Genomic DNA, 19,569 nt, shown 5'->3' with positions numbered 1-19,569 from the left:
GAGCACTATGGGACTTAACAGCTGAGGTCATCAGTCCCCTAGAACTTAGGACTACTTAAACCTAACTAACCTAAGGACATCACACACATCCATGCCTGAGGCAGGATTTGAATCTGCGACCGTAGCGGTCCCGCGGTTCCAGACTGACACGCCTAGAACCGCACGGCCACACCAGCAGGCTCACATCTAAAAGATGGCTCTTTGCTCAATTCCCAAATGATCTCATTGCTCTTGGATGAGTATTGAAAATGTGCACCAAGAGTGGGCAAGCAGTAGCATGGTATGCAGATGCTTTTAGTATTGAGTATATTTTGTATACTTTTCACACAACTAGGAGTTGAAATTTTATATGAAGTGGTTTGGTAAAGAGACTTGGCTTGAGTATTGTTATAAACAATCCTGTGAGCAACCTAATTACCTCATGATGGACTGCATCCATTACCTTCAGGTATCATTATCTCATTGACACATGCACTGAGAATTCATAACCAGACTAGGCCAAAACAAAAGTTCTACAAAACCTGAGCAAGCAAAATTCCTTGGCTTCCCATATCCTGTGTGCAGTTCATTTCATCATACCAAGAGCTTTGAGTGATCAATTTCTTTAGCCACCAAATGTGGTAGCCGTTACGTTTCTAATGAAAAGTGAGGCTCAGAAACCTCACTGACTGTTTAAAATTTAAAATTGTGTTCCTCAAGTTTAGTTCAGGCAGTTAAAGGCACAAAATCCTAAAACTGCATTCTAGTGACCCTTCCTCCATCCTGTTAATAGTTGTCGACAGTTGGTGATTACTTGCTGCAAGACTAAAGGAGTTGTTAAAACCTGAAAAGTCTCCACAAATAAAGAGCACTGAATTACGCTTTTTATTGCATATTGTAATGTAACAAACGAAGATTCACCAACTATACTACATGATATTTCTGATTATGAAACGTCATGATACACACAACTAACACAGAGCACAATACACGTGCATATTTCATTTTTGATAGTTAATCTTTCAGTTCTTTTACTGCCTCATAGTACTGCAATTGGTACTATTCAATTATGCTCATTTTTCTGTAATTGCTCTTTTATTTACACTCATTATTCTATAGACAAAAATAGTTGACTAATATGTTGTTGTTTTTGTGGTCTTCGGTCCTGAGACTGGTTTGATGCAGCTCTATCCTGTGCAAGCTGCTTCATCTCCCAGCACTTACTGCAACCTACGTCCTTCTGAATCTGCTTAGTGTATTCATCTCTTGGTCTCCCTCTATGATTTTTATGCTCAGCACTGCCCTCCAATCCTAAATTTGTGATTCCTTGATGCCTCAGCACATGTCCTACCAACCGGTCCCTTCTTCTTGTCAAGTTGTGCCACAAACTCCTCTTCTCCCCAATTCTATTCAATACCTCCTCATTAGTTATGTGATCTACCCATCTAATCTTCAGCATTCTTCTGTAGCACCACATTTCGAAAGCTTCTATTCTCTTCTTGTCCAAACTATTTATCATCCATGTTTCACTTCCATACATGGCTACACTCCATACAAATACTTTCTGAAATGACTTCCTGACACTTAAATCTATACTCGATGTTAACAAATTTCTCTTCTTCAGAAATGCTTTTCTTGCCATTGCCAGTCTACATTTTATATCCTCTCTACTTTGACGATCATCAGTTATTTTGCTCCCCAAATAGCAAAACTCCTTTACTACTTTAAGTGCCTCATTTCCTAATCTAATTCCCTCAGCTCACCTGACTTAATTCGACTACATTCCATTATCCTCGTTTTGCTTTTGTTTATGTTCATCTTATATCCTCCTTTCAAGACACTGTCCATCCATTCAACTGCTCTTCCAAGTCCTTTGCTGTCTCTGACAGAATTACAATGTCATCGGCGAACCTCAAAGTTTTTATTTCTTCTCGATGGATTTTAATACCTACTCCAAATTTTTCTTTTGTTTCCTTTACTGCTTGCTCAGTATACAGATTGAATAACATCGGGGAGAGGCTACAAACTTGTCTCACTCCCTTCCCAACCACTACTTCCCTTTCATGTCCCTCGACTCTTATAACTGCCATCTGGTTTCTATACAAATTGTAAATAGTCTTTCGCTCCCTGTATTTTACCCCTGCCACCTTTAGAACTTGAAAAAGAGTATTCCAGTCAACATTGTCAAAAGCTTTCTCTAAGTCTACAAATGCTAGAAATGTAGGTTTGCCTTTACTTAATCTTTCTTCTAAGACAGGTCGTAATGTCAGTATTGCCTCACATGTTCCAATATTTCTATAGAATCCAAACTGATCTTCCCCAAGGTTGACTTCTACCAGTTTTTCCATTCATCTGTAAGGAATTTGCGTTAGTATTTTGCAGCTGTGGCTTATTAAACTGACTGTTCGGTAATTTTCACATCTGTCAACACTTGCTTCCTTTGGGATTGGAATTATTATATTCTTCTTGAAGTCTGAGGGTATTTCACCTGTCTCATATATCTTGCTCACCAGATGGTAGAGTTTTGTCAGGACTGGCTCTCCCAAGGCTGTCAGTAGTTCCAATGGAATGTTGTCTACTCCTGGGTCCTTTTTTTAATTTAGGTCTTTTAGTGCCCTGTCAAACTCTTCACGCAGTATCCTATCTCCCATTTCGTCTTCATCTACATCCTCTTCCATTTCCAGAATTTTGTCCTCAAGTAAGCCGCCCTTGTATAGACCCTCTATATACTCCTTCCACCTTTCTGCTTTCCCTTCTTTGCTTGGAACTGGGTTTCCATCTATTGATATTCATACAAGTGGTTCTGTTTTCTCCAAAAGTCTCTTTAATTTTCCTGTAGGCAGTAGCTATCTTACCCTAGTGAGATAAGCCTCTACATCCTTACATTTGTCCTCTAGCCATTCCTGCTGAGCCATTTTGCACTTAATGTCAATCTCATTTTTGAGACGTTTGTATTCTTTTTTGCCTGCTTCATTTACTTCATTTTTATATTTTCTCCTTTCATCAATTAAATTCAATATTTCTTCTGTTACCAAAGGATTTCTATAAGCCCTCGTCTTTTTTTCTACTTGATCCTCTGCTGCCTTCACTACTTCATCCCTCAGAGCTACCCATTCTTCTTCTACTGTATTTCTTTCCCCCATTTGTGACAATTGTTCCCTTACGCTCTCCCTGAAACTCTGTACAGCCTGTGATTTAATAAGTTTGTCCAGATCCCATCTCCTTAAATTTCCACCTTTTTGCAGTTTCTTCAGTTTTAATCTACAGCTCATAACCAATAGATTGTGGTCAGAGTCCACATCTGCCCCTGGAAATGTCTTAAATGTAATACCTGGTTCCTAAATATCTATCTTACCATTATATAATCTATCTGATACCTTCTAGTATTACCAGGATTCTTCCATGTGTACAACCTTCTTTTATGATTCTTGACCAAGTGTTAGCTATGATTAAGTTCAACTAGATGGCTTCCTCTTTCATTTCTTTCCCCCAATCCATATTCAACTACTATGTTTCCTTCTCTCCCTTTTTCTACTCTCGAATTTCAGTCACCCATGACTATTAAATTTTCATCTCCCTTCACCGCCTGAATAATTTCTTGTATCTCATCATACATTTCATAAATTTCTTTACTATCTGCAGAGCTAGTTGGCACTTAAACCTGTACTATTGTACTAGGTGTGGGGTTCGTGTCTACGTTGGCCTCAATAATGCATTCACTATGCTTTTTGTAGTAGCTTACCGGCGCACCTATTTTTTATTATTCATTATTAAACCTACTCCTGCATTACCCCTATTTCATTTTGTATTTAAAACCCTGTATTCACCTGACCAAAAGTCTTATTCCTCCTGACACCGAACTTCACAAATTCCCACTATATCTAATTTTAACCTATCCATTCCCCTTTTTAAGTTTTCTAACCTACCTGCCCTATTAAGGGATCTGACATTCCACGCTCTGATCCACAGTATGCCAGTTTTCTTTCTCCTGATAACGACGTTCTCTTTAGTAGTCCCCACCTGGAGATCCGAATGGGGGACTATTTTACCTCCGGAATATTTTACCCAAGAGGATGCCATCATCATTTACCCATACGGTAAAGCTGCATGCCCTCAGGAAAAATTATGGCTGTAGTTGCCCCTTGCTTTCAGCCATTCGCAGTACCAGCACAGCAAAGCTGTTTTGGTTAGGTTTACAAGGTCAGATCAGTCAATCATCCAGACTGTTGCCCCTGCAACTAGTGAAAAGGCTGCTGCCCCTCTTCAGGAACCACACGTTTGTCTGGCCTCTCAACAGATACCCGTCCATTGTGGTTGCACCTATGGTATGGCCATATGTATCGCTGAGGCATGCAAGCCTCCCCACCAATGGCAAGGTCCATGGTTCATGGGAGGCTGACTAATATGGAGTATGAAATATGGGAATAGGTAAAACGTTGTATTGTTAATGTTACATAATTCATGTAAATTTCATATAAAGATGTCAAATTCTGAACAGTTGTATTTACAGAAAAGATGATTATACTAATTAGTATTCCAGTTCTTGTGGGAAAATGTTGAAGCCAAAAGTAAATAAGACAAAATGTTGAATTAAGGGGAGTGAAAGGTAAATGTAGAAGGTTGTGTAATTTTGTCAAAAAAAGGCAAATGAAGATAAAAGATCATCATTTTAATTACATTACCCTAAATTTTCAAGTAAATTTTAACATGAAACAACTTACAGTAAAATTTTAACTGTGATGTAAGTTCTAACAAGAAGTAAATACAATTCTGACTGTCAAGATGCTGCATAAGTGACCACAACTTCAGTGTCACTCAGTCTTGTTCACTGTTTAGTTCATTCTTGGCTCAAAGTTGTCAGTATTAGGGCAATATTTTGTTTGGCACAGTTTGCTTCTTCAACTGAATGCTTTAACCCTATTTTTGCAGCTACATTCAGAAAGTGAGTGTTAAAAATACTAGCAACTTGTGAATTATCACTCACAACATCATCATTTAGCTTTATTGCTGTGGTATGCTGTGCACTGTCAGGCTGCCCCGTCTCCTGTTTGACAATATTCCGCATAGTTTTAATCTTATTATCCGCATTATTAATTTCTGTCAGAACACATAAGCTTCTCGACTTCTTAATGACTGTCCTTAAAATATTACAGTATCTTTTGTATTAAGCAAGTAACATCGGATCCTGACTTATTCTGGCCTGTCCATATATTTCCCTCTTCCTCTTACAAGATATCTTAGTTCCCTTAGTTCATTGCTTACTTGACTTTGTAATGGCTTTTATGGATAACATTTCAGGAAAGCAACTCTCAAATATTGAGACAAATTTATGGTGGAATAAACTGAATTTGACATCAGCATCATTTTCTGTGTATACTTCATCCCATTGTACCTCTTCTAGGCTGCACTTAAAGCTCTGTATCCTGTTCACATTAATAAGCCTCCCTGCCTTGTATAAACCTGCATGACTCCTGTAAGGTGCTATATGTGTTATTTCCATTAACTGTGCATCAGAATCAGATAGCCCATTAACAACTGGGTACGCATTAATTGTTTCTGCCTGAGCACTATCTATGAAAATGTTATCGATAAGTGACCTACTATCCTGCTGCACACAAGTTGAAAAATTTATGACAAATACTAGATTGAAACAACCAAACAAAGATTCTAGCTCCATTTTTTCTTTTTTCTACCTGTATCTTTTAAGAAATCTACATTAAAATCACCACAAACCACTAACTGCTTCTTTTTGTCTGACAGTAGCTCAATAATGGCTCAATATTTTTCATGAATAGCTGAAAGTTACCTTGAGGGATCTGTAGATTGTAACAATTACTATAGAAGTATATTGCAGTAGCATCTCACAAGCACATGCTTCAAGGATCTGATCTACACAAAAACTATTTGTTTCAATATTTTTGACTTTGCATCCAGTTTTTATATAAGTAGCAACTCCTCCTTTTTCCATGTTGACTCTATATGAATAAGATGCTAATCTGTAATGCCTTAAATTTAACTTCTCCATCCCTGCAGTTACATGGTGTTCAGAGAGACACAAAACAATCTATACTTTCAGAATTTACCCCATTTTCTAAGCACACAAGAAGCTCATCTATTTGATTTTTCAGTCCTCTAATGTTCTGACGAAACACACAAATTTTATTTCTTTGGATACTGCTACAGACATTATGGCACTGTTCTGTTTTAATCTTTTTCAATACTCTCTGTCTGTAACCTGACTCTAACATAAAAAATGTGTCCCTCTGACTCCAGTAATCACAGGTATTTTGTCTTGTGTGCATGTGGCCCCCCTTACATTTTCTGCAAGAAGATCAACTAATCTATCGTTCCCCCTCCTACTCAGGTGCAGGCCATGACTAGTGTAACCCCACCTCCCAATTGCATCAACAGGCACAGCACAGATAAGAGATTTAGTTTCTGTCAACAGTAACCCCCCCCCAGCTCTCTGTTAACATGGTTGGCAGCCGTATTAACCCAGGGCTGATCATGGTGCTGCAAAACATCCACAAAACCCACACGAGTGTGAGCTGTTGCTGCACCTATTACATCCAGGTCACACGTAGTGCTATAGTCCGAATTGCTAACCTGGCTGTTTCCTGCTCCTCCTACTATAAGAGAAGGGTCCTTGCCATAAAAATCTTTGCACAAGGCCCCTAGGTTTCCTGTAACCTGGCTAAGCTTAGCACTAGATTTCACAATAACACCGTTATACCTCCAGAGTAGAAATGAACTACTGGATAGAGAGTGCTGCTATTTATACAATCATCAAATATTCTAGGACATACATACATTGCCAACATAAGAAATTACTAGAAACTTACAGAAATAACAGATACTAAATAAAAATAGTTGCTGGTAATTGGGTTTGAACTGCCAACCCACAGTATGCCAGCCAGTGATGCAAACTGCAATGCTAGACTGCATGCAACACAATTCATTTCTCCCTGTTCTGGAGAAAATGTAACCCACTGTTTTAGAAGTTATCACTGGAACTGATTACTGCATCCTGGACCTAGAACTTGTCAACTGCCCACTGTATGGCAGCACTGGAGGACTTTCACATTCTGGCTGTGTTGACACATCATTTCACTATGGCATTATCATTGAGTGGGTCTTCAGTTTCTTTGAACAGGAAGCTTTTTTCATCAATCTGTGCCTCAGTTCTGAAGTAGGACTTTATACAGAGGACAGCCTCTCTGTGCTTTTCTCTTCTAGATGAATAGTTATGAACCTCAACTTAGTATGTGCTGTCCAATAAGTGACAAATGATGTGCCACCACCCAGAGTAGAGCTTTATTAACTGTTCCAATAGCTCCACTTTCTGAATAGGCATAAAAATCCATACCTAGCCCCCCAGGCTATATACCATTGGCCTGTGCATGGTGTTCTACCACTCTCACTCTTTCTCCTGGGTGGGCAGGGTCTGTCTGTGAAACAACTGCTTTGCTTCTTTGGTTCTGGCAACAAGGTGTTTCAATGTAGACATCTTGAGTGTTGCCTGGTTGAAACAGAAACAGTGTACCTATTGTCATTTCAGCCTCAGGAATGTGAGCAGAAAGAAAGGTGTGAAACCTGTAATGTCTTGCTTTGGCGCATTGATGTGAATGTCATGACAGATAGTAAAATATTCCAGTCTTTCTGTTTGACATCAACATATGTCAAAGGCATATGTGCCAACATCTGATAAAAGTGTTCTGTGAGGCCAGTCATCTGTGGCTGGTAGGCAATTGTCATCCTATGGGTGGTATACCAATATGAAATTACCTCTGATATTAGTCCTGACTGGAAATTTTTTCGACAGTCTGAGATAATCACAAAGGATGCTCTGTGCTTCAAATCATTGTCTTCTACAAGGCATCTTGCAAATTACTGGAGCTTCTGCAGTCAGCACAGCTAAGTGTCAGTGTCGGGGGTGAAGTAATAAGTGCAGACTATCCATCAATTGCTGCTTGTTAACTTCATGAAATACCACAAGAACTCGATTCCAATTCAGTGGAATGGCACTGTTGGTGGTGGAATTGGTACCACATACCCTGGAGGTAAATGTGGCATATGCTCCCGCTATTGGCATTCCTTACAGTGACTCATGTACTCTCTAATGGAAAGATAGAGACTTGGCAGTGATACCTGCATACGATTCTGACTAGAGTCTTCACGAATCCCAGGTGACCAGACGTTGGAGTGTCATGGAAAAACTTCATGTTAACTGGCCACAGATGATCTTGGATAACAATCAAAATTTCTACCCCCACTAGATTATCGTTACTCATACACAATATTCTGTTCATTAATTGGAATTCACGTTTCATTGGTTCCTCATTCTTCAAGGATTTATGGTTTTCAGTGATGCTGGATCTTCCCTCCGATTAGCATTAATGTCATATAATGCAACAATGACTCATATTTTTATCCATGCAGTTGTGTACCACCACAGGATTCCTTGAAAAACAGTAGGTATCATTATTATTTGCATCCATTTTTGTATATCACCATTACATAGTACTCCTGAAGGCTCAGTGTCCATCTCACCAATCAACCTGACAGATCCTTCAGGCTAGTCAGCCAGCATAAAGAATGATGACCTGTCAGAATGGTGAATGGTTTGCCAAATAAATACAGCAAGAATGTGTTGATGGTCCAAGCAACTGCAAGACACTCTTTCTCAGTTACAGTATAACTCCTCTCAGATTAGGAGAGTACTTTGGGAACATAAGCATCACATTTTCAGCATGTTCCTGATTTTGTACTAGAATTGCACCTATTCATTTATCACTAACATCAGTGTCAAGTTCTGTCTCAGCAATCTTGTCATACAAGATGTTATAGTTTCTTTAAGGATAAATAAGGATCTTCTTTTCACTTTATTTCAGGTAGGTATGGAGTCTCCCTGCAGTAGTTCTTCCCAGGGAAGTGATTTGACATAAAAGTCATTTATGAAACACCAGCAGTCAAACACATTCAGAGAAAACTTCTCACATCACAAATGTGCCAAGGAGTCAAAAATTGCTCTTATTTTCTCTGTATATTTTGGAAATATTTTACTCCTTTCAATCAGTTTATGTTGCAGAGACATTCCTTTTTGTGAAGTTCAATCATTGTTATTGTTATCAATTCTGTAGTGCCATGTGCCATCCTTATTATTCACAAGCACCACAGGAGGTGACCAAGGACTCTCTGTAAGTTCAATGATGTCATCTTGCAGAATCTCATCCACTTCTTCCTGGATTATCAGTCACTGAGCTGGTGGAACCCTACATAAGTGCTGGCTAATTGGTGGATGATCACCATGTTTGTATGGTGTTTCACCTAGGACTGCTTGGTCAGTCTTTTCTCCATGCTGGATTTGAAAGCATTTAAAAACTGACACAGAGCAGCTAACACTCAGCAACTTTGTTCCTCAGCCAGGTCAGAGCCTGTTGGCAGTTCATTAGTAGCATCCTCTCCTGTGTCTGTAGTGATAATGGAGCATGATTTTTCAACAACAGCCCAAATTTTAATTAATTTCTTGAGCTTCTATCATTCTCATAGACAAAAATGAGACAAATGTATCAAGGAAAATTTAATTATATCAGATATATAGACCACCTGTTACGCCCAATGCTGGGGTGCTATTCCAATACCGGAGAGTTAGTTAGTTAGTTAGTTAGTTAGTTAGTTAGTTATATTACTTGTTCCATGGATCATGAACAAGATTCTTTCGTAATGATGTGGAACATGTCAAAGTACACAAGATTCATTTATCCCAAATAATCATCTTAGTCTTATATACGGTACAATTGTTAATGCTTACTGTATTTCTTTGGCCTATGTCTAAAAATTCATCTATGGAGTAGAAGGAGTTGTCATTCAGGAATTCCCTTAACTTACTTTTGAATGCCGATTGGTTGTCTGTCAGACTTTTGATATTGTTTGGCAATTGACCAAAAATCTTTGTGGCACTATAATTCACCCCCTTTTGTGCCAATGTCAAATTCAATGAATGGTAGTGAAGGTCACCCTGTCTCCTAGTATTGTAGCTGTGGACTGTGCTATTAATTCTGTAGTGATCTGGGTTACTAACAACAAATTTCATTAGGCTGTATATATATTGTGAAGCTACTGGCAATATCCCTAATTCTTTAAAAAATTGTCTACAAGATGATCTTGGATGAGCCCCAGACATTATTCTGATAACACGTTTTTGTGCAATAAATACCTTCTTTCTTAGTGATGAATTGCCCCAAAAGATGATTCCGTAAGAAAGCAATGAATGAAAATATGCATGGTAAGCTAACTTACTCATGTGCTTGTCTCCAAAATTTGCAATGACACTAATAGCATAGGTAGCTGAGCTCAATCGTTTCAGTAGACTGTCAATGTGTGTCTTCCAGTTTAAATTCTGATCAATACAGACACCCAGAAAATTTGAACAATCTGCTTTAGCTAAAGATTTTCCCCCACACTCTATATTTATTTCCGGTGTTATGCCTTTCCCTGTACTGAACTGTATGTACAGTGTTTTTTCAAAGTTCAATGAAAGTCCATTTGCGGAAACCATCTAATAACTCTTTGAAAAACATTATTTGCATTTTCCTCAGCTGATTCTTGCTTTTTAGGCTTGATTACAATACTTGTGTCATCTGCAAAGAGAACCAAGTTTGCATCTTCATGAATATAATTAGGCAAGTCATTAACATATATTAAAAACAATAAAGGCCCCAAGACAGAACCCTGTGGTACCCCATTCTTGATACATCACCAGTCTGAATAATTTGGTGCCCTTTGTGTACTATGTGGGTTTACTGTTTCAACCTTCTGCATTCTACCTGTTAAATATGAAGTAAACCATCTGTGTACTGAACCATTCATTCCATAGTACTTCGGCTTATCTAAGAGGATTTCAAGATCCACACAATCAAAAACCTTAGAGAGATCACAGAAAATCCCAATTGGTGATGTTCTACTATCCAGAGCATTTAAAATTTGATCAGTGAAAGCGTGTATAGCACTATCTGTTGAAACACCTTTCTGAAAACCGAACTGACATTTTGTTAAAACGTTATTCCCACTAATGTATAAAGTTACTCTTGAGTACATTACTTTTTCAAACACTTTTGAGAAGGATGTCAGAAGTGAAATAGGATGATAATTGTTGACGTCTGTCTTGTCACCTTTTTTATACAAGGGTTTAACTATGGCATATTTCAATCTGTCAGGAAATATTCCCTGATTCAATGAGCTATTACATATGTGGCTAAGAAATCGACTTATCAGGTGTGGACAAGATTTTATTATTCTATTGGAGATACCATCAGTTACATGTGAGTTTTTATTCTTAAGTGAATTTATTATTTTCTTAATTTCAGACGGTGAGGTGGGTAGGATTTCAATTTCATTTGTTTGCACCGGGAATGCCCCTTTCATATAGAGTTCTGCCCTATCTGGTGAGCAGCTGGTGCCTATATTTTCCACTACATTTATAAAATGATTATTAAAAATATTTTCAACCTGTGATTTTTCATTTATAAGCTTTTCATTGTGCTTAACAGTAATACTGTTGTCCTGTGACCTTGGTTGCCCTGTTTCCCTTTTAACTATATTCCATATTGTTTTAACTTTGTCATCAGAGGTGCTAATCTCAGACTTGATACATATACTTCTGGATTTTTTTATAACTTTCCTTAATATACACTCCTGGAAATGGAAAAAAGAACACATTGACACCGGGGTGTCAGACCCACCATACTTGCTCCGGACACTGCGAGAGGGATGTACAAGCAATGATCACACGCACGGCACAGCGGACACACCAGGAACCGCAGTGTTGGCCGTCGAATGGCGCTAACTGCGCAGCATTTGTGCACCGCCGCCGTCAGTGTCAGCCAGTTTGCCGTGGCATACGGAGCTCCATCACAGTCTTTAACATTGGTAGCATGCCATGACAGCGTGGACGTGAACTGTATGTGCAGTTGACGGACTTTAAGCGAGGGCGTATAGTGGGCATGCGGGAGGCCGGGTGGACGTACCGCCGAATTGCTCAACATGTGGGGCGTGAGGTCTCCACAGTACATCGATGTTGTCGCCAGTGGTCCGCGGAAGGTGCACGTGCCCGTTGACCTGGGACCAGACCGCAGCGACGCACGGATGCACGCCAAGACCGTAGGATCCTACGAAGTGCCATAGGGGACCGCACCGCCACTTCCCAGCAAATTAGGGACACTGTTGCTCCTGGGGTATCGGTGAGGACCATTCGCAACTGTCTCCATGAAGCTGGGCTACGGTCCCGCACACCGTTAGACTGTCTTCCGCTCAGGCCCCAACATCGTGCAGCCCGCCGCCAGTGGTGTCGCGGCAGGCGTGAATGGAGGGACGAATGGAGACGTGTCTTCTTCAGCGATGAGAGTTGCTTCTGCCAATGATGGTCGTATGCGTGTTTGGCGCCGTGCAGGTGAGCGCCACAATCAGGACTGCATACGACCGAGGCACACAGGGCCAACACCCTGCATCATGGTGTGCACGTCCGCATGTATCCCGTGCCACCCAACGTGCTCTAGAAGGTGTAAGTCAACTACCCTGGCCAGCAAGATCTCCGGATCTGTCCCCCATTGAGCATGTTTGGGACTGGATGAAGCGTCGTCTCATGCGGTCTGCACATTCAGCACGAACGCTGGTCCAACTGAGGCGCCAGGTGGAAATGGCATGGGAAGCCGTTCCACAGGACTACATCCAACATCTCTACGATCGTCTCCATGGGAGAATAGCAGCCTGCATTGCTGCGAAAGGTGGATATACACTGTACTAGTGCCGACATTGTGCATGCTCTGTTGCCTGTGTCTATGTGCCTGTGGTTCTGTCAGTGTGATCATGTGATGTATCTGACCCCAGGAATGTGTCAATAAAGTTTCCCCTTCCTGGGGCAATGAATTCATGGTGTTCTTATTTCAATTTCCAGGAGTGTATTACAATATTTCTTATAATGGTTGAGCTTTTCTTCATCTCGACTTATTCTAGTGTCTTGGTATAGTTTCCATTTCCGGCTACAAGAAATTTTAATCCCTTTAGTCAGCCATGGTTTTTTATCAAGTTTATTTGAATTATGATTCACTAATTTCTTAGGAAAACTGTTTTCAAATATACCCACAAGTTTATCATGGAATAAGTTAAATTTAACATTTGCATCAGGTATCCCGATAAATATCCTCCCAGTCTACCCTTTTCAAGCTTTCCTTAAATTGTTGAATTGTTATACGGTTAATTGGGCGTATTATTTATTTATTTATTTTTTTCACATTACTGTATGGAGCAAAGTCATGATTTGAAAGTAGCTGTGCATCGTGATCAGAAAGCCCGTTCTTAGTAGGATAGGTGCTTACTTCTTTTAATTTATCTTGGTCTATGAAAATGTTATCTATCAGGGTGCTACTGTCTTGTACAATACGAGTAGGAAAATCAATGACTGATGTCAGATTGTAAGAGCAAAGTAATAGTTCAAGGTCGTTCTTCTTGCTTGAGTGTTTAAGAAAATCTACGTTAAAATCTCCACAAATGATAATGTGTTTTCCCTTTTATGACAGATAATGCAGCAAGAGATCTAGGTTTTTAAGAAACATTTGAAAATTTCCAAGTGGGGACCTATACACAGTCACAATTATGAATTTACCACTGTCCAATTTAAGCTCACAAGCGCATACTTCAATGTGCTGTTCTACACAGAATTTTGCGGTTTCTATGTTTTTAAAACTATGTTCCCCCTTAACATAAATGGCACCTCCTCCTTTCTCCATATTGTCTCTACAAAAATAAGTTGCTAGTTTATACCCATTAATATTTACATTTTCCATTTGTGTAGTTATATGATGTTCAGACAGGCACAGTACATCAACTTCTGTTGTATTTTTAATATTCTCAAAACAAATTATTAGTTCGTGTATTTTGTTCCTTAATCCCCTGATATTTTGGTGAAATATATTAACACAACTGTTTCCTCTACTTTTATTCGAACCATTTATTTTTTTACCTTTAAGAGCTGCCTGTCTGGACATCTTGTTCAACCTAAAAAAGGTGCCCCTATGCCCTTTCGGGTCACAGGGGTTTTGCCTTGAGTGCTAGTGGCCCCCTTTAGATGACCTACAATTAAATCAGCTAATCTATCCTTCCCTAGACTATTTAGGTGCAGGCCATGTCGAGTGTATCCCCATCTCTCAATGCTACCAACAGGCACTGTATAAATGTGTGTTTTTGAACCGTCCAGCAGCTGCTCGCTCAACTCTCTGTTAACTCGCCACACAGAAGGGTTAACCGAGGGCTGATCGTAACGCTGCGATACCTCAACAAAACCCACATTCGTACATCCTGTTGCAGCTCCTATTTTATCCAGGTCACTCTTAATATCATAATTCCTATCCTTAGCCAGGCTGTTTCCAGCCCCACCTATTACTATCACCTCATCATTCTTGTCAAAGTCCCTACAGAATGGTCCTATGTCTTCTATCACCTGGCTAAGCCTAGCACTTGGCTTAAACAAACTCGTGACCTGGTAATCTTCTCCTAATTTCTCCTGCACTAGTTGGCCTACACCCCTCCCATGACTGCTACCTAGCAGCAAGACTTTTCTTTTCCTATTACTACATTTTCCCGACCTAATGCTGTTACCAATTTTAGTAGTCTGCTGCACCCTACTTTCAACTACTCCTGTTTTTGGCTCCTCCCTTCCTACTTCAGGTAACAAGGAGAATTTATTCATAACTGGAACTTCGACAACATCTACATGGCTGGTCCCTTTTCGTGATTTCCTTGTTACCAATTCCCACCCCGCAATCTTTTTCCCCCTTTAACTTAGCTAATTCAGTTTTTACCGAATCTAGTTCAGCCTGAAGGGCACACATCTTTTCCTCCTGTTGTACGAATCTTTTTTCTATACTACAGAACCTACAGTTCCATGGGAGAGCCAAAAGCACAATCTCATCAAATTTCCCGCTACATGAGCCCCAATGAGAAACACCCCCACATCCCCCACATACCACACCCGATTCTATCTTCCTATGGCAGCTTACACACTTAGTGCTCATGGCAATGTACAGTAATAAAATTTAAACAATGATCTCTTAATACAACAAACTATATTCTTAAATCAGTAAGATAATGAACCTACAATGGATGTAATCTAACAAGCTATGTGAATTTAAACAATCGTTACCTGAAAGTAAACAAACGCCAAATGGAAAGTCTATGAACAAATAAGTTTGAATAATCTACAATCCGACGATAAAAAGTCTTTAATTATTGACCAAAGAAGTATTTAAGATTATAGGCGCAAAGTTAAGTAATAATAAGAGGTCTACACACGCACGAAATTTACGCCTACAAATGTAAACAAACACTGACGAAAACCGGCCGTTTAGTAAAACCTTCTTTACGAGTAAAATACGCTAATATTCGCGAAACCTTCAATACACAGTCTAACACAGACGTTAATTTAACTATCTAAACTATAATTTACACTAAGTTTAATATTATGCTATTACTGAACACTTAACTTTTGCCAGAGTTCCGAAAGCGTGCGCACCGCTTGCTGCATCTCCCAAGCCTTGGCAATAGCTACAATCTGACGAAGGCAAAGTAATACATGAATTTAAGTGTGTTGACAGGAAGGTATTGGACTAGGGTGCCCATGCAGCTGTGTTAGCTATCTGCTGTGGTGGCTAATCACCTGCCTAGTAAGCAAGGAGACCTGGGTTCATGCCCCAACTGTGGCACAAATTTTAATTCATTTCTTGAGCTTCTATTATTACCATAGAAAAAGAATACACTGAATCAGCCAATGAGATTTCCTTGCATCTTGGTAATTGTCATCCATGGGGGATTTTCATCTGTGGTAGCCTCACCCCCATAAATGATTGCTTCACTTTGCTTTCCTGCCTTCAGTGGTTAGGTGAGTGGTTGATATCTTTGTACGGTGATGGGGAATATTTACAGCATGGTGGAGAGAGACTTCATCCATGGTACAGCAATGGGCTTCATCCCAAAGGTCATCTATAATCATTTGCAGTTGACTGGCATGAACAGAACTGTTGTGATGGCTGACATCTTGTGACATAGTAGTTATTGAAAACTTGTCTCCTTTCTATGGAGTTGGGTACAGTGTGTGAAAAGCATCTACAGTGAAATCATATTGACTTCTTGTGCTCTGTCTGGTCTTCTGTGCAGCACTATGCTTGACAAAGGAGTAAAGGAGTTGTACCTGTTTTGGTTGGATGTTGCAATATCATTATACTGCTGCACTGTATCATCTGAGCTGTTTGACTGGATTTGTGATTTTCTGTCAGAAAGGTAGTAATTGAGGCAAAGTCATCAAATAAAAAAGAAATGATTTTTGGAGTTCCCCAAGGAAGTTTTATACGCTGTCTGCTATTTCTAATCTATATAAATTATTTAGGTGACGATATGAACAACCCTCTTAGATTGTTTGCTGACAATGCTGTCATTTATCATCTAATAAAGCCATCAGAAGATCAAAACCAACTGCAAAATGATTTAGACAAGCTATCTGCAAGGTTCAAAAAGTAGCAATTGACTCTAAATAATACAAAGTGTGAGCTTATCCTCGTGAGTACTAAAAGGAAACCATTAAATGTCAGTTACACAATAAATCACATAAATCTAAAGGCTCTCAGTTCAGCTAAATGCCTAGGGATAGCAATTATGAACAACTTTGATTGGAATGATCACACAGGCAATGTTGCTGGGAAGGCAGACCAAAGACTGTGTTTTATTGGCATGACACTTCAAGGATGCAACAAATCCAGTAAAGAGGCTGCTTACACTACACTTGCTTGTTCTCTGCTAGAGGGTTCCTGCACAATATGAGATCCTTATCAGATGGGAGTTATAGAGGGCACTGAAGAAGTTCAAATAAGGGCAACTCATTTTGTACTCTTTTGATATAAGAGAGGCAGCACCATGAATATGATACATGAATTGGGGTGGCAATGATTAAAACAGAGGTGGTTTTTGATGCAGTAAGATGTTATCATGAAATTTTAGCCTACAACTTTGTCCTCTGAAAGTGAAAATACTTTGTTGACACCCACTCATATAGAGAGAAAAAAACCATCATAATAAAATAAGAGAAAGCGGGGCTTGCATGGAAAGATTTAAGTGTTTGATTTTCCCATGCACTCTTTGAGAATGCAATGGTAGAGAAATAATGTGAAAGTAGTTTTATGAACCCTCTGCCAGGCTCTTAAGTGTGAACTGCAGATTAATCATGACCTATAGATGAAATCCGAGCTAGCTGAGTCCATTCCTTCTGGTGCAGTCAACTGGCAGAGGAGGTCAATGCTAAGAACCAATACTTCTTCTTGATTTCTGTCATATTAGAATTCACAGTGTGACATAGGGCCAAAACATTTTGCATTTAGGACTGCGTTGTTTCTGCATGATGTTGGGTCTTCTGCTTGCTGCTGATTGTCAACAAATGTTTTCTTTAGTTTGGCTTGGAGTTCCTCAAAACTACTGAGCTTCTCTTCTTTTACCTCAAACCACTGCTGGGCAAATATATCATGTCATCTCAACTGTTGCACTTGGTAACTTGGCTGAACGGTTTCAGAATCTTGTCAGATCCTGACCAGCATCTCCAGGCAACAATGGTGGATGCCTGATGTCAAAATGACTTGTTGCTATTTTGGAATCCATTGGTTTCCTGAATGTACAGAACTAGGGAATGATGTACATCTTGTATTTCAGTTTCTGTCCATGTAGGCAACAGTTTTTACAGTGTCTTGGTGTATAATTGGAGCCGTGGTGATGTAGTTGTTTCCCTGTGGCCAGTGTTTCCACTGCCACAACATAACAAGAATTGAGTCCAAATCTGAAAAGTGGGTCTTCATTGATGTATAACACTTAGCACTTGAAAACACATATATTACCAATATCAACATACTGTCATAACAGAACTAAACTCCTGGATGGAGAGTGCTGCCATTTAGACAAACACAGAATATTTTAGAATATACAAATAACACAAACATAAGAAATTCTGAGACCCTTCTAGAAATGACAGAGTCTAAATAAAAAATAATTGCTGCTGTTCAAGCTTGAACTGGCAACTCACAGCACACCAGCCAGAAAATCGAATCACTACATCACACTGCATACAGAAGAGTTTGTGATAATATTAATCCAACTGTAGAGTGGGAGCCATTTTGGTGGTGAGGTTTTTCTTTGTCTTTTGACTACATTGCACTACAGTGATTGGACATTAGGATGAAAGGATTGCTGGTTCCTTTTTAAATGTAAATGCCACTCACATATTAGGCCTGTTATGACTGGCTGACTGCTGTCTACAGTGCAGTACAAGGACCAATCTATGATTTTGGGACACCTGATCAGCATGTCATCAGTCCTTACAGCCATTATTGCCATTAGATGAATCCTGATAAGGCTGCTACCTCTTTATTCAAACAGTTCGTCATTTGTCATCAGGAGACTGTGTGGGCCACATTCCAAACCTCCCTACACCAGAGCAATCTGAGGAGGTTTTGGTAATCAAAACTGGGTCCTCCTGCACAGCAGGCAGTGATTCTAACCATCTGGCTACAGATGAGGTCTTGATTCCATTGACACTGCTGAAATAACATCATCTGACATGTAAGCATTGTGTGATGGTTTCAGGTGAGTTCTTCTGGTTTTGTGACACTTTTCAGGTTTTCGTTTCAGCTTTTAAATAGGCAGTTCACCTGTTTGAGATGCTGTGGCTTGGTTTTCCATATTTCTCTGTGTGGAAGATGTAGTGGTCTTCAACTCTTGGATCTTCAATCCCATTAAGTCTCTACATGACATAATTCCCTTGCTGAAGTTCAATTTGTTGAGAAGCTCTGTAGATACTGTGTTTGTAATAGAGTGTCTTGTAGGGCAGTAGATAGTTCTAAGAGAAATGCTACATATTTAAACTGCTTCACAGATTTAAAAGCTCCTGCAGTACACTTAAATACATGTGATTCTCACACAAAAATTAAAAAAAAATACTCACTAAAATAACAAATGACTGTGTGTATTAATACTATGAAAGAGTATTTATTAGTAACATCAGTGTGTAATACCATTTCAAATTGATATAAAATAATGAAACAGTATAAGATTTTCTTACCTTCCAACCTGCTTTGTAGATAAGAGGAGCAAGGCTCACACCTTCAGTACAGAGTGTAGGTTGTCTTTCTGTGTCAGGACATTGCTGCAGAAGATCACCAGCTTCTGACAATTCCACAAGTGTTGGAAATATGTCCACTAGTTCCACAATGGCATTACTGATGCTTGGGTGTACACTGCTGTTTGGTACTTCATTTGTTTTCACATAATCAGGAACATCAGTGATACCAGGAACATGAATAATTAATGGAACTCGTACTGATACTTCAAAGTTACTGTATTTTGACCATTCCCCATGTTCTCCAAGAGACCATCCTAAATACCAATTAGAAGCACACTATAAATATATAAAATAATTTAAAGAAATTTCAAGAAATCACTTGCTAATTTAACAGTGAAAACATTATATGGAATGTAAGTAAGATTTAATGAAAGTACACTGAT

At 39.3% G+C, this 19,569-nt stretch overlaps 1 protein-coding gene across 4 annotated transcripts in view; it reads right to left on the bottom strand.

Moving 5' to 3' along the window:
* The window catches only part of LOC126356330 (iduronate 2-sulfatase), a 181,127-nt gene that overhangs the window by 16,031 nt on the left and 145,527 nt on the right, over window positions 1-19,569 (bottom strand). For all 4 annotated transcript variants that reach the window (XM_050007310.1, XM_050007311.1, XM_050007309.1 and 1 more), the window contains one exon: window positions 19,127-19,440. In XM_050007310.1, the coding sequence (XP_049863267.1) occupies window positions 19,127-19,440 (314 nt within the window). The remainder of the gene's footprint in view (window positions 1-19,126; window positions 19,441-19,569) is intronic.

This window comes from Schistocerca gregaria, chromosome 3 (assembly GCF_023897955.1).
Source record: "Schistocerca gregaria isolate iqSchGreg1 chromosome 3, iqSchGreg1.2, whole genome shotgun sequence".
Classification (NCBI taxonomy): domain Eukaryota; kingdom Metazoa; phylum Arthropoda; class Insecta; order Orthoptera; family Acrididae; genus Schistocerca; species Schistocerca gregaria.
Note: the sequence above shows the minus strand (reverse complement) of the source record. Positions and strands in the feature narration are given on the sequence as shown.